Source organism: Daucus carota, chromosome 9, assembly GCF_001625215.2.
Source record: "Daucus carota subsp. sativus chromosome 9, DH1 v3.0, whole genome shotgun sequence".
NCBI classification, from domain to species: Eukaryota; Viridiplantae; Streptophyta; class Magnoliopsida; order Apiales; family Apiaceae; genus Daucus; species Daucus carota.
The window spans coordinates 10353851-10369608 of NC_030389.2; the positions used below are offsets into that span (position 1 = coordinate 10353851).

Consider the following 15758-nt stretch of genomic DNA (forward strand, 5'->3'; position numbering starts at 1 on the left):
CAAAAATAAATAAATATGAAATATGAGTCAAACTTATAATTCAAAAGAAATATGTGATAAAAGTACATGAGATGCGTGATTTGCAAAATCTTTTACAAAATTAGTTCTAATTTGAGTTCATTGTTATTTGTTTTAAGATGTATAATTTGTCATACTTATTTATTAGTATATTATGATGTCACTCTATCCGTGTCTAAACATAGGACATTGTTTCGGTGTTCTTAATTTTATTGTCTAGTCCGAAACTCGGATATGTGTTTTGTTCGACATTCCGTATCCGAATTCGAGAAACACAACATAAATCTTAGACCGGATTAGTGATTTTTGATACTGTATGACAGACACTATACTACTCCGAGTTTGTTGGAAATGTCTTCTTTACGAAGGAGAGAATAACATATAGGGATATCAATGTATATGAACTTTGCAGTATACATTCATACCAGGGAAAGTATAAACTAAACCGGTCAATGCTTCCACAGCCTACACATTAAGAGCCCGCTCATAACTTAACGTGAGAAATTTAAACCATGATCAGTTTTTATTGAATTAAACCTATGTATGTGTAAATTTCTATGATCAATTTATATTGAATTAAACCTAATCAATCACTTTACTCAAGAAAAAAAAAACCTAATCAATCATGTTCTGCCTTTTTCAATTGAATTAAACCTATATTTGTGTAAATTTCTATGATCAATTTTTTGTTTTTTATTATTATTTGTCATCTCATTGTCAAGTTCACGTCAACCCCAATTAAATTCATGTAATATAATTTAATAAAAAAACATTTATTTTGATTTTTCAAATACGAGAAACATTACATGAACACAAAGTCAACGAATACGAAATTAGGAGTACGGGGTTCTAGACATTTGAGCCACATTTATGGGAATTCCGAGCTTTATTCTCATGTAATATTATTTAGTTAAAAAGAAATTTATCTTGGAATGAAAAATTAATCATCAAGCGTGCAACTCAGACTTGATTTCTACCAAACAGTTGACTGATTCTATACTCCGGGGGATTCCAGAAAGGAGCCCCCAAAATCATATGCAGAGAACAGAAATTGTTAAAACCTTATTGCGGCCATAAAAAAACACAGAATAATCTTGGCTAAAGTACAACATTTTTCGTACATATTCCATCGAAATAATGATAAGGTAGGAAACATCTGAGATTCACGACTCAATTATTCTCAAAAACAAATACCTACTTGATGTTTCTATTTTGCCTAAATAAACAACTCTGGCAGTATTCCAGCTCAAATGGTAAACTAATGATTTATTAAATGAGTCGAAATACAAAAAATTAGCATAACTACTATACTCTTTTATAAAGCACGTTTGTACTTTGCAGTCATAATCAGCAGACAAAATCATGTTCACTTACTGAAACCCAAGATTTAAGCAGTGGCAAAAAGTCCTTCCGCCCATTAAGCACTTGACACCCAAAAAATCAGGCGGCTACCTTGGCTTTGGACTTCTTTTTCTCTGGACCCAATGCAGAGATGCCCGCGCCTAAGCCGGCTGGTGTTTCAGCTCGTTTCTCTACTTTAACTTCTCCGTCCTGGGCATTTCCAGATCCTCTTGGAGGATGACCATTCACCTTTTTAGCTTTGTCTGCTTCCTCTGGTTTTGGAACGTTTGGGGTCAACCCCGGGTTAATTAGGTTGTATATCTCTGGCAACTGTGATAAGGTTTGGACAGGAACTGAAACACCGTGAGGGCGTATTAGAAGGCCTCTTGCAGCAGCTTTCTTCCTGGCTTCTGCAGCTGCACGAGCAGCTCTTTCATCAACTCCCCTCCCCCGAGGGAAGGCCTCACCAACCACTGATGCGTTCAAGTTTTTGTTGACAGAACCGCTAGCATAATTAGATGCAGTCGCAGCTTGAAATGCATGTATCAAATCAGGATGGGCCTACCAAACAGTTTAAAGATATATTAGATCACATAGCATGCTGCATCACTATAAGTGGGAAAACAATGTGGCAAAGTTATATCTCCTACAATGCAATGCGAGACACTGTAACAGTTATTTAACTACTAGCTCTTCAACACCAGTAAATAAGAGAGAGTATCCTTTTGAAAAGTCGTCCCGTATGGAGGGGTGGTTTGATATTTGACATATTCCACAGTGTGTATTAAGAGAAATCTACAAACCACTAATAGGATATTGGATGTGAGGTGACTATAAGTACCTTCAAAATGTCAATAGCTTTTTGAGTAGACGCTGCATTTAGTGTCTGACCTTTCTGCTTCTGTGCAGTCATCTGTCATAATATTCACAATGAAGAGCAGAAGAAAACAATCAAGGGATAAAAAAAACCTGGTGGTACTGTAGACATACAGAGAAATACTTTACCTGTACTTCTCGCATTTTGAATGTATTCATCCAATTCTGGGAATCCCGTGATCTGGAGTCCTCCTCTCCGAGTTGTTTGACAAGTATATCATATGTCTTCTTCTCATGCTGTCATACCAGAGAACTTCCTTTTGTTAACTAGCCAGCGATATTATTATTTATAGAAAGAACGAGATAAGTGTACCGAATACATGCCTGGTGGGAGAGCTTAAAGGCACCCATACAGTTGAACGCAATTGCCAGAGCATGATAGCACACAGCCGTTTGAATATGTTCCTCGCCCAAAAGCCTCTCATTTTTCTTCAAAGCTTCTTGCAAATAACGAAGGGCTGTCTGCATCTTTCCAGTATCTTGATACATCATTGCAACATTTATAAATGTGGCAGCCACATCAGGGTGATCAGGCCCTGATGACAAACTTAATAGGAGTAATGCACGGGACATGTGCCTCAGAGCAAGTTCTGTTTGATTAAGACCATGGTAGAAGAGAGCCATATTGCCATAACTGCAATTAAAGATCCATATTAAGTGTTTATAGGTTTCCAATCTTCATCTCTGTCAACAGAAGATATCAACTACTAAGGTACTAAAACAATAATATTCTTTCACCTGTGAGCAGTATCAGGATGGTCTAGACCAAGACACCTTTCATTTATGATAAGTTCCCGATGCTGCTGCATTATCGCACCAGCCATATCACCGGCATGATACAGAACCATGGCAAGGTATCTGAAAACCAGAAACTTGCAATCTTGAATTTTGAACAATAAATTAGTTTGAAAAGTTTAGAGGCAGGCAACAGAGGAACACTAGCTTTGGATTAGAAAATATTGGAATAACTAGAGTTAAATAGATATCTGGAAAAATTGACAAAAATCAAGGACTACTATTGAGGAAAACAAAATTAGACGATACTGTCAAGTGTCAACAAATTGTAAGCAAGATGAAGATTTAGGATAAAAGCTAATTTGTGATTCCTGTTACAAACACATGTGAACAGCAACATATCAAAAGAAGAAATGTAATCAAAGTGGCCTGGCAAGTGATTTGAAGCACAGACCCAAAGATGTAACCAGCTACGCAACACTTGGATCAAAGAACATATTACTTCTTAAAAAGAAATATAATTCAAAGAAATGGCAGGATCTCATGCAAATTATATAATCAGTATCATGAGCATACCGACAGCAGTTAGCAACCTCCCTATGCATTGGACCGGTAACCTGCAATGAATTACATACAAGATATTGTAACCAAACAAATAAACAAAGTTTGTTTATTTAACAAACACATCCATATCCATAAAATTAACAAAACAGAGAATATAGGCTTTACCTGCTGAAGTATCGTGAATGCTTCTGAAAATAGACTGTAAGCTTCACCTAGCATCCCCTGTGATAAAATAACAATGCTATTGGTCATAACAATTATATCCGTAACAAACTGGTATGATATTCGTATTCCTGACATCATTTTTCTTAAACTTCGATCAACTCAGTTCATCATTTCCTTGCAAAGCATGGTTTTTTAATTAATATTTATTTTAGGATCTCATTTATACTAGTAATCAGCTCAAACCTCAGCCAACTGAATCTTCCCAGTTTCCACAAGATCCTTAGCAACTGAACACACAGGAATTGAATGCTTAACCACAGGTTGAAGATTTATTATATCTGAGGGACTGAAAGGAAGTGCTGCGGCAAGGTCATATTTGCGCGACGTAACTGCTAGACCAACCTGTTTGTAGCACGAAAATGTAATCACAAAAGTTAGGTAGGCCATTTACACTTAAAATATAACTAACTGATCGCTTCCAAGATATTAATCAGAAACAAGCTAAATCATTCTTTACTAAAATGAAAGAAGTGAATTTATAATGGAATTTGAAAATAAAGATAAAAGTAGGAGCTCCAAAACGTAATTAGAGCCCTGTTAAGGTCAGTTCAACTAGGCTGTGTAGAAGTCTCCCTCAAGTCGGAAGTTCTAAAAAAATGATCACATGTCGTTTATAGACTTTTACACAAAACAGCAGTTAAATAGAAATCCTTACTGCTTCTAATTAGAACAAGAGTGACAGTAACTTGAAGAACAACAGGTTAATCAAATTGAATGAAAACAAAAGAATACGAAATTACATACTATAATATACATTAGGGGAAAAAGAATTAGATTACATTAAGAAATTGCTTAATCAAAAAACTCTGTACTGTAATCATTTACTCGGTCCAAGTTTAAGGATGTTCAGATGGTGAGATAATTTGATTCTGTATTCATTCTCAGTCAATTTTAAGTTTTATACTAGTGGTGCGTTGTTTTACACATGTTTAAATATATGTGTGTGTGTGTGTGTGTGTGTGTGTGTGTGTGTGTGTGTGTGTATTATGTTTTTGTTATGAATTAAATAAAACATAGCACTAAGATATATCAAACCATACTTGTTTGCTAATTTTGTATAATACAAATGGTTAGGACATAATGTGACAAGGCATTCCAATAGAAGAGTTTTCTAATGGGGCCTTTAAAACTTTACTCCAAGCCCATGAGAATCAATCTCCAACCGAAAAACAGATTACGGTTTTAAGATAGGATATTGAGATGCATTGTTAAGTATGATTACCTTCTGGCAAAAGTTCCGTATAACTGAAATTTTCTTTACACGAGATCTTGCATCCTCAGGCAAGTCAAACTGCAGAGATAATAGGTCTTTACAATTTAAGAATGAATAACTAAGACTGAGCTGCATACAATTTACACTGTTAATGGTACCTGGTATTTGACTTTTGCAAACTCTAGAATGTCGGACCACAAGCTATCAGAGGTTACACTAGTGTAAGGCATGGGTTTTCTTTCGGCAGATACCCCTTGTTTCAGTCTTCCATGCCCCCTAGTAGATTTTCCTGAAGCCTGATGGACCAAATGAAACTGCGTAGTTAGTACTATGTGTTACAGTATCCAGCATGGATTGATGCTTTTACAGAAACAAGAATTCAATGTGTGCCAAGTAGAAAATATCTTTGTGTATGTACTCTATCATATTACCATAACAAACTATAGTTTGTTACTTCAGGTAATTAGAAGTAAAACAGGTGTCAGGTATTCAATAGATCAGAACTTGGTTACCTTATTCGGCGTTCGTGCTTTAGTACCACTAGCAACACCTTTTCCAGATATAGGTTGACAATTTCCAAACAGACAGTTAAGAAAGCGTGCCATTGCAGGCCCGAGTTCATGATCTTCTGAATTTCTCATAAAATCCTACAGTTGAAACAAATCATGTTAATAAATTGGTAAATAAAATTGATTGTAGTAATTTATGGTAGCACCGGATCTAATATGTATATACATGACCTTTTTTGAGGAGATATATGTTGAATGCTGATTATATTATAGCACAAAAAGATCATAAAGTATAGGGATACCAAGGAATGAAAAGCACAGTCACAAGGAGCGAAACCTAATTCTTTCATTCACATTCTGGATCCGTAATATGTATTCAAAAAACTCGATAGGAAATAAAATCACGACTCTTAAGCAATTAAAACACATTTTTATTATTTTTCTTGCCAATATGCAATTTAGAATACTATTGAAGACCAATCAACAAATTAAACAAACGCAATCAACCAGACTGCAACACATGTTCACTTTGCCACTGGTTTCTAATAAAAAAAACAAGTGAAATGATAATTAATGCAAAGAAGTATACTGCTGTAGTCACATGTCAAACACACAGAACATGTACATGTAGCTGCATATGCCATTTCAAAAATCTATTCAAGAAGCATGTAGTTAATATTAGGATATCAAATTATGTTCTAGTGAACTCGTACTACCTTGAATATGTGCTTGGCAGACCTCACCACAATCTCGTTCAAGCAAAGATCCCACAAGTGAGGCAAATGTTTAGCCCCATCCGCAACCTGGAGCAGTACAAAAACTTTAACAAACATCACAGAGTATCTTTATGCAGTTTCACGGTCTTACAAATGGTATAATGCAATTCAAGTACAAAAACATATCTACTTGTCTAAACATGTATAGTCTGAACATAAAGCCACTAAGAATGGAGAGTATTGAACCAACTTTTCCAATGTAGCGAACATTAATTCCATGAGCATGGAGTGCATCAGTTAATGTCTGCCCATCCATCGGTGAAACCTCAAGTGAGCAAAGATCTTTATTGAATTTCGGAAGGACCACATCTTTAAGGTACAAACTAACTTTCCTCACGCTTTCTTCATCTGCCTGTATTTCCTGGTATCACGAATATGAACATAGTAGAAGAATGAGGATGATACACAGATCACTTAACACATATCAAAGTGATTGATAAATAACCTCTTGGCTCCCAGCTAACTTAAATTCAGTAAAAACGTTGGGATTGAAAAGAATTTCCGTGCACGATTTTGTTCCGGCATCATGCCCAGAGCCACATTCCTCAGCAGCCACCTTTTCACCTTCAGGTATATTCTGTGGGAAGCAGTAACAGGATATTTAAAAAAAATGACAGTAATTTCTATTAACTAATGAAATACATATTGTTATTATACAGTTCAGAACAGAAAAAAGATTTGTGTGGCTAAATTGCCAAAAAAGGCAACCTGGGTCTCGGCATCTGCGACCCCAGCATCCAGCTTTCCTTCTACCTGAGCTTCGCCATCTTCAACTTTGGAAGGCTCGGAAACGGCAGGCTTTTCTTCTACCTGAGCTTCGCCATCTTCAACTTTGGAAGGCTCGGAAACGGCGGTGGAATCCTCAAGTTTAGCCTTAGACTTTGATTGCTCTATTTCTTTAGCCTTAAAATATAAAAGTTAAATAAAATCAGGGCCGGAATTAAATAAAAGATGCATTGTTACCCAAAGTCCGGTTTTAAATTATAAAATATGTGTATAGGGGAGTTTCAAGAAGGTATTTTACTTGGCAATAGGCAGCAATTAATTCAGGTCTTAGAACACAAAATCTGGAACCAGGTCCTGTATAATTTGCATCACGAGGAGTGACTCTCATCAAGTCCAATAGATAATGCCTGAAAATACCAAAAAAATTATAATAATTTGTGCACCAAAGGTTATATTCAACAAAGCTATTTGTAACTGCTTCATATGAAAGCTGCATGTCAAGTGCTCCTGCAACTTTTATAGAATTAAGAATTTGACAGCAAATATCTCCATCACAGATGTTTGTTCAGGTTTAACTTGCCAATATAGGAAACAAAGGTCAATTTATTTCATGAAAATATCACACCAATCATAGGTAAGACCAAACCAGCCATGGATTTAATTAGAGAGGGAGAACACTGCAGGTACACAACACTAAAATCAGAGATAGCAAATCAGAGACGGCATTTACCTATCATCACTACCAACAATGCCTTTGCATTCCACTGGAGCAGCTAATTTGAAAACAGATCCAGATCCATCAAGTACAGTATGCTCCTTTATATGGAGGCGCTTTGAAGCCTCAAGAACCTACATTATACCAACTTAGACTAAAGATTTTGCAATATAAAGGTCAAACAATATAAATATCGATCAGTTGTGATGATTTACATTATTGCTATAAAAAAGGTGACTTTCATACTATCAGTGGGGTACAAGCTTTATGTGTCACTATAACAAATTTATCTAACAGTGTAAACTCAACATTAATCTCCTTGTTTCTCACCTTGGAATGAAATTCTTCATTCCAGCATATTTTCTTTCCATTGTCAACAGAACCATACAAGAGTGAGTCAGACTTATCGCCTTGAAGAATGCCAGGTAGTACACTCTAGAAGCGAAAATAAAGAAATCAAATTTAGATATATGGATACAGACTAGATAATAACCTTACAAAACACAAACAACAACAAATCAAGGTGAAAAAAAAATTGACAGCCTCTTCATGACACTAAGATAGTCAGAGAGCATGAAAGAGTACTAAAAATGGATAAAAAAACAAATGCCAACTGAAAGTTTCAACCTCAAATGCAGAAAGAATAGACAAAACAAGTGACCCGGATTAAGTACAGACCTGTGCTACAACTCTGTGACCTCTATAATCTATTATGGCCATAGCAAGATTATAAAGACCAGGAACATCAGCTTCTTGATATGACTTGGTGCCTTTCAGATCATTATTTGCTGATGCATAAGTCGCTTGCTCGCTTTCAGCCAACTGTGCCTCAACAGCTACCTCTGGAATAACATCTTCCCGATTTTCACCACTTGATTTATCTCCGTTAATTGTGATAGATCCATCTGACATATTGTCAACCGTCCCAGTCATCTGTGACTGACTTGTTTTCTCACTCTTCAAATTATTATCCAAAGATTGTTTCCGGGGAAGATGCTCTATGTCCGCATCAACAGCGAAACTGAAGAATATATTGTTGTGAACGTACCTAAAGAACAGGCGCACCTTCTAATAAGCATCAACAAGCATCTTACTTTTTAACACAAGGAACCAATCTGAGTATATAAAGAGTAAATTATAAGCTCCAAATAATAACTGTGTTACTGTGATGGATGAATATAATGGTTATAATACACTGACAATGGATGTCTCTATTTTAATATGACATGTTATGCTGGCAATAAAGGCATCACGGGAGATTGTTAATATTTATGATGTATCCAAAGGCTAGTATAGTCCATATCAGATCCTGTCTTGCAGTAATATGTGAAAATATCTAACTTCAAATACATTTGCCTCCGAAACTAAACAGTACTGGCACGAGGATGCAGTGAAACCAAAGACCACGAGGCCACTCCTTAAAACTTCAGTTTCACAACCTCTTGTGGCTGGTTTAGAAATAATAAATAGGCAGGTACAGAGGACTAACATGTGAAAGCACTCGGGATCTGTGGGATTTATTGGTGGAATGCATCTGCTGATGACCCCGATAGCCCCACTTGTAGCAGCATCAACAAAGTCTGAAGTCACTTTGTAGAGAGCCCTATCCCTCAAAATCCTGTAAAATGCTCTTGACCATCATGGAAGTGTCCAAATCTAAATTAAAGAATAAACATATAACTGAAAGAGGCATTTAGATTACCTCTCCTGAGGAGTTGAATGAGGAAATTCCCAACAAGACTGCAATTCTTCGTTCCAGTCTCGTTGCATTCCAATCAACTCACTTCCAAATGACAGTGTAAGTGCATTCTCTGCTCTAGCTGCATCACGCTTGTGATCTACAATTGCAACAAGAAAAGAAAGATAACAGTAAGCAAAGCATTAAACACATCAAACGGCAGCATCAAACTTATGAAATGGAATAGGCATGGTTCGACCTAAAAATGATGACCATAATACAAAATGTTCAGTTTTCATGGTCATATTTTTTTGTCATGGTTAAAGATACTGCATTATTCCCGCATTATCATCATCAAAACTTCCACGATGCTTTAAAACAGGTTTACCCATTTTTAGTGTCCACTTCTCTTGTTCTGTTTACTTCCACCGAACCTTTACCACTTCAAATTATAGTAATTTCTTTTACATCATTTTACTAATTAGTTACTACCTCTTTTAACTCAAATAGAAAGATGATTGGACTTATAGGCATACTGCCAACTTTGTCAGCAACACCCATAACCTCACCACTGACTAGAACACCAGAAGCAAAGAATACTAATCAAACATATATTAGATATCACAGTAGGGACTACAGAGTATACACCAAGATAAGATAACCAACTGAAAACATACACGGGGTAACAGTTTTCATAAATGCATCTCCTTGATTTTTGCCATGTGCATGTGAAGTAGAACACAAAAGAATATGCATAAAGAATAGGTTCCATCATGTTGCCTTACCAGGAACAGGGTACAATCCTAGCCAGGAATTAGGAGGCAAAAGGGACTGGACATTTTCAAAAGGATGCGCAGAGCCCTTCCGCTTCAGTATTTCATCGAAAGCTTATTTCAAAAGAAAAATTATGAGCACAGAAATTACAAAGATGTCGATTATAACTATGAGTTTAATAGACAACATAACTGATACCTGTCTTAAACTTGGCACTAATTTTTTGCATCAGCTCAACAAGAGTAGTCGACTCCGAAGCATTTTTACTTGGTTTTGGGTCAAGCCTATCCCCTGAGCTAGAATTAACATAAAATGTTCTTGTGTTACCAGTAATGCAGTATGTATTCCCTTCCAGTGTCACCACATCCAGGTAAATCAAATCCCCGACAAGCCTGAAGTTATCAAAATAAGTTCCAACGTCATACGACTTCTTACAAGAGCAAAAACAATGTGATAAATTTGAGAAAAGTTACCAAAAAAAAACTCATATATTAATGTTATTAACATAAGCGAACCTTCGATAGCTTGGAGGAGGATTAAATGAAGAGAAAACAATACTTTCCACACATTTGATCTCTTTGGAAGGAGACGACAACAAGTTGGCAAGTGAATCAGATACATCCTCCATAAAACCCAAACTCTCAAGTTCTGATACTTCAGCTTTGTTTGATTCTGTATATAAAGCTAAATTCTAAGGCCCCTTGGGGAACATCAAACATTTTATATATTATCAAGGAAATTTACAGACCTCCAGCACTTGCAGGTGCATTTTTTGCCGCCTCATGTTGTAAAGCAAGTGAAGTTGATAACGAGGAGTGCAGAGTTGAAAGAGAAAGAAGTTCTCTAGTACGGTGAACGTGAGCCCTAATGGATCTATCATCATACAGTGCTGCAGAAGTTCAATCAAGTTCAAAATTAACACAAGAGACATCATCACTATATGGCTTTAACATGGCTGCCGAAAACGGAAAATCAACAAACAAAAGTGCCTTGTTAACATGTGTGTGGTCGAATCTTGCTTTTTACAGTTCACTTTATTTTTTATTACTTTTTTTTTTGGTAAACAACCTTTACAAGAATTATATCCAAAGACAACAAGACACAATAAAAAGAAGAAATTGTAGTACTTTTAATTCACTTATTGTACTCTTCTTTATGTGATCCTTAGTTTAATTATTCTTACCGACTCCTCATATTTAGTAGTGTTTTGCGTTTAAATACTTATATATATATATATATATATATATATATATATATATATATATATATATACACATATACATACAGGCCGGCTATAGTTTTAAAGAGTCAAGTGATATATATATACACAAATTCGTGCATGTTAAGAAAATTTTCTAAGGCTGCCACAGGCAATATTGCTCGGACCCAGACCAATGGCCTACTTGATAACATGCTAAGAACAACCCTGATGACTGACACCCTGAATTCAACTCTCATGAAATTCCTGCTTCAGCCATTACTTTATAGACATATTCAAGAATAAGCGCTTCATGAACCATTCTGATTGCTTGCATTTATGTGGAAAACCTTATGCCCTTACGTCAAATAACCAATAAGAGAATTCATTTACATACCAGCAACCATCTCCAAGGAACATCCGCCTGAAGTAACATCGGCAACTTCAGATATTTCATGGTAGTCTTCCAGATGATGAACGGTACCATCCTTAGCATGAAACAACAAGTCGTAACATGTAACAAAACAGGTCTCGGGAGCATCGAGAAGGAACAGTCTTACATCCATCACAGAATCGCCAGGGCTCAACTGTAAGCTCAAACCATTACAAATGCATAAGACATAGGAAGATTACACACTACAGTCTAAGCACCTCAAGAAAGTGCAAACTTGATAATTAATATTTTTAACTTTATTACTAAGGATAAAAGCAAGATTGCAACAACAAAAGCCAATACAAAGTATCAATGATATTGTAAATCTAAACATGGAGACATATAGTCGAGCAATTTAACAGAAAGGTGAGGCAGCATACTTGTAGGTCCAGCTTCTTCTCTCTGCCTTGTGTCTTGACCGGCACAGTATATAATTGACTCTCACCTGCACAAGAAAGAATATGTAAACATTACCTCTGCTTATATCGGCTTCTAGTTTATGTATGGTATTAAAATTCTAGACTGGGGAGCCACAAAATCCTATTCTATTCAATTTGAGTGTTAGTTTTTACTTAATTGACAATTAAAATTAACAAAGATAATGATCAGAATATAAACTGATTTGTTAGTCACTAAAATAATTTCTGCAGGCAAACAGTGAAAGAACCCCTGCTTCAACAAATTCATCCTCGCATAGCATAAGACTACTTTTATCCCAACAAAATACTGTATTTCAAAAGAAAACACATAGTTGAGAGTAAATCAAGTAGAAAGGAGATAACATCTGAACCAGGAACAGAGGTATACATTGAATTCTGACATTTGGTTTAGGACGGTGACTCCATTAGTTTGGTAAACCTACATGTTGCATTGAAGTAAAACATATATATATATTGATTTACATACATGCATCCCCTATGCCATGTAAAATAAAAAGGGTGACAAAGTGAAGGATTGGAGGAATGGGATGTGGAAGACTAATGAACACAAGTCATGTCAATAATAATTAAGTATTCAGTGAACAGGACATATCAACTATTAAGGGCCCAATTGATGTGCTTCATTAGACTATATTAACAGTGGAACATGGTTTGCCTGCCAGCTCTAACACTAAACAGTAATTTCAGAACTTTGTCACTTACAGCAGTAAAGATTTAATATTTGATATAACAATATCTATATTGAATCCTCAAAACTAGTCAAATAAAAATTGTGTAACATAAGCTACCATTTCAGTGTTTATACTGGGTGATAATTAATTAGATGTTTTAAATGAATTTAAGAATGTGCACTGATGCAAATTAACTAAGAGAGGAAGTAACTTTACCTTGCTTTTCCGGGTTTTCTGCATTCTGATCATTTGACTCCTTGACCTCATGCTCAGTTGTATTCACTTCACTCACAGTGACCCCTCCATTCTCAACAGCTTTTAATAATTCTGTAGATGACTTATCGTTCCCAATAGGATCTGCTGAAACAACAGGTTCTGTAAACTTATCGCTCCCAGTAACCTCTGCTGAAACAGCAGGTTCTACAGGATGGTGTGATCCTTTCTTGTTCCTTCCTTTATTTGATTTCCCAGCCATATCAACCCCTTCATAAATGTGCGAGAAATACAGACAACAAATTAATCCAAACCCACAAAAAACGCATCTTTTGTTTATCAACCAGTTGTACTACTAGAGCTATTGCTACAGATATATACATATATCATCATAAAAATATATCCTTTTTTTGTATCTTACCAATCATTTATATAATAATTATTACTTCATCTATATGCATACACACAACATCAATTTCCATACTCCGCCCCAAATGCATAACTGGATCATCCCTTCTATCAAGAGGAAGCTAATATAAGCAACCAAACATAATTTTTCAGTTAAAAAGAAAGTATCTCACTAATGGTTCACATAAATATCATTTTGCATACATATTCATTATATACATCAATAGAGACATCATTACATTTAACTTAACAATGTCACATAATACATCACAAAGAGAATTGTTCACTTCAATCTTACCAATCTCAACACAAAAATTAATACTTTATCTGCATACATACACATATAACATCATATTCCATGCTCCCGCTAAACCCAAAACTAGCCCACCCCTTTAATCAAAGGGAAGCCAATACAAGCAAAATGTAAATTTTCAATTCAAAAAAAAAAAGTACCTTTACCTGTATCTTACCAATGATCCACATTAAAAACAATATTTTGCATGCATATTTATTATTACATGCACCATAAGAGAGTTCTTTACTTCCCACTGACCAAGGGTCACATTAAAATCACAACTCTGAACATATAATACCTCAAAAAAGAATTCTTTATTTCTACCTAACCAATTTTCACAAAAATCATCAATTAATCTACATACATAAATCATCAAATTACACTCCCAAAATGTAACCACTTCAATAAAACCCAAATGTAATTTTTCAACTCGAAAGACAGTATCCTTATTTATCTTACCAATGGCTCAGATAAACATCAAACATCTAGCATACGTAGTTATTTACCTCTTACTTGCCAACAGTCAAATAAAAATCATAACTTTAAAATGTAATGACATGAAACATCAAAGAGAAGTCCTTATTTACTCCCTCCGTCCCAAAATCATTACTTTATACCCAAGAGAGTAATGGGTCACACAAAAAATCATTACTTTGTACACATACATCAAAAAGAGCTCTTCACCTCAATTTGACCAATGGGTCACATAAAAACCATTACTTTACACACAGACACATACATACAAACCCCTCCTCTCTAAAATCCCATCTGGGTCACCCAAAAAATCAAATAAAACAAACCCAAAACATCAACCCACCAAATTCAACAGACCCAAGTTCCAAAAACAACAAAATTGACAAGAAGAAATCACATGAGAAAACAAGAAATACCTGGTAATTAAGTAAGTGGAGTGAGGAGTTGAATTGTGAAGCTAGAGAAGAAAGAACATAGATGAGAGCTGATGGTGAAGAGTTGTTGAAAGTGAGGAGAGGACAGAGAGGAGAGTACAGGGGTTAACAATAGAGACGGCTGAAGGATTTTTGCTTGGCACAGAATTAGGTTTTATATATATACACACAATCATGTATTTTGTTTCCAAATGATTACTCCGCATTTCACAAATTCATTTACCTTCTAATATTTATTGATTAATTGATATTTATGATTTAATAGTTTAATGTCTTCATGCAGGTAAAGATCTTTTTAATTTAAATGTTAATATATTTTATAAAATTCTATATAATTTATATTTTGTAATTTAATGACATTTTTATCATTGAGTATATATATTTTAGTTATGTTTAAACATAAATAAATTATTATAAATGAAAATATATATTACAGTACGATACTAATTTATAGTAAAAAAATTAAAATTATGTAAGAAAAGGATGAAGATAGATAGTTGAAGCAATTGTATTGATAAAACCTTTCTACATAATCTTGAAGTTTCTTTTATTTTAATAAATAAATTTGATATCAACTATCAAATATATATAAGTCTTGCAAATATGATATGAATAACGCACTGTACTATGAGTATTATAATCCACGATTTTAGATCTCGTCCATCTTTTATATATACTAGCTTATAGCCCGTGCAAGGCACCGGAGCTTTTTAATTATTTATAAACTTTTTAAATATATTTTAGGTGTGAAAAATTAAATTTATAAATAATAAATTAAAATAATATGTATCATGCCAAAGTATTAAATTCTTTCTATCAAATTTTAAATTATTTTAAGTAGAATATGTGACGCCAACTCCTATTAGATTATATTTATAAATGTATTTTATATTAGAATTATTATACTGTGATTAAAATATTTTTCTAAATATTTTTATGGTTCGAGATTAAAATTGATAAACACAATTTGTTTTGAATTAAGAATATGAATCATAAACATGCAATAAGATAGTAGAATTTGTTTTGGATTAAGAAAACGTTT

At 34.7% G+C, this 15758-nt stretch overlaps 1 protein-coding gene across 1 annotated transcript; it reads right to left on the reverse strand.

The window, feature by feature from the left end:
* Window positions 1-1112: 1112 nt before the first annotated feature.
* On the reverse strand, window positions 1113-14850 carry LOC108202453 (clustered mitochondria protein). Its single transcript, XM_017370838.2, has 29 exons — window positions 14699-14850; window positions 13109-13375; window positions 12162-12226; window positions 11746-11935; window positions 10899-11039; window positions 10666-10822; window positions 10349-10542; window positions 10162-10263; window positions 9401-9536; window positions 9188-9316; window positions 8377-8746; window positions 8029-8133; window positions 7714-7832; window positions 7282-7390; window positions 6966-7160; window positions 6703-6834; window positions 6448-6618; window positions 6198-6284; window positions 5485-5619; window positions 5131-5268; window positions 4982-5050; window positions 3943-4101; window positions 3700-3756; window positions 3547-3587; window positions 2974-3093; window positions 2560-2869; window positions 2365-2472; window positions 2201-2272; window positions 1113-1920 (listed from the first exon to the last, which is right to left on the reverse strand). The coding sequence occupies exons 2-29, from the start codon at window positions 13365-13367 to the stop codon at window positions 1459-1461; spliced, it is 4332 nt and encodes a 1443-aa protein (XP_017226327.2). The 5' UTR covers window positions 13368-13375; window positions 14699-14850; the 3' UTR covers window positions 1113-1458.
* Window positions 14851-15758: the final 908 nt, after the last annotated feature.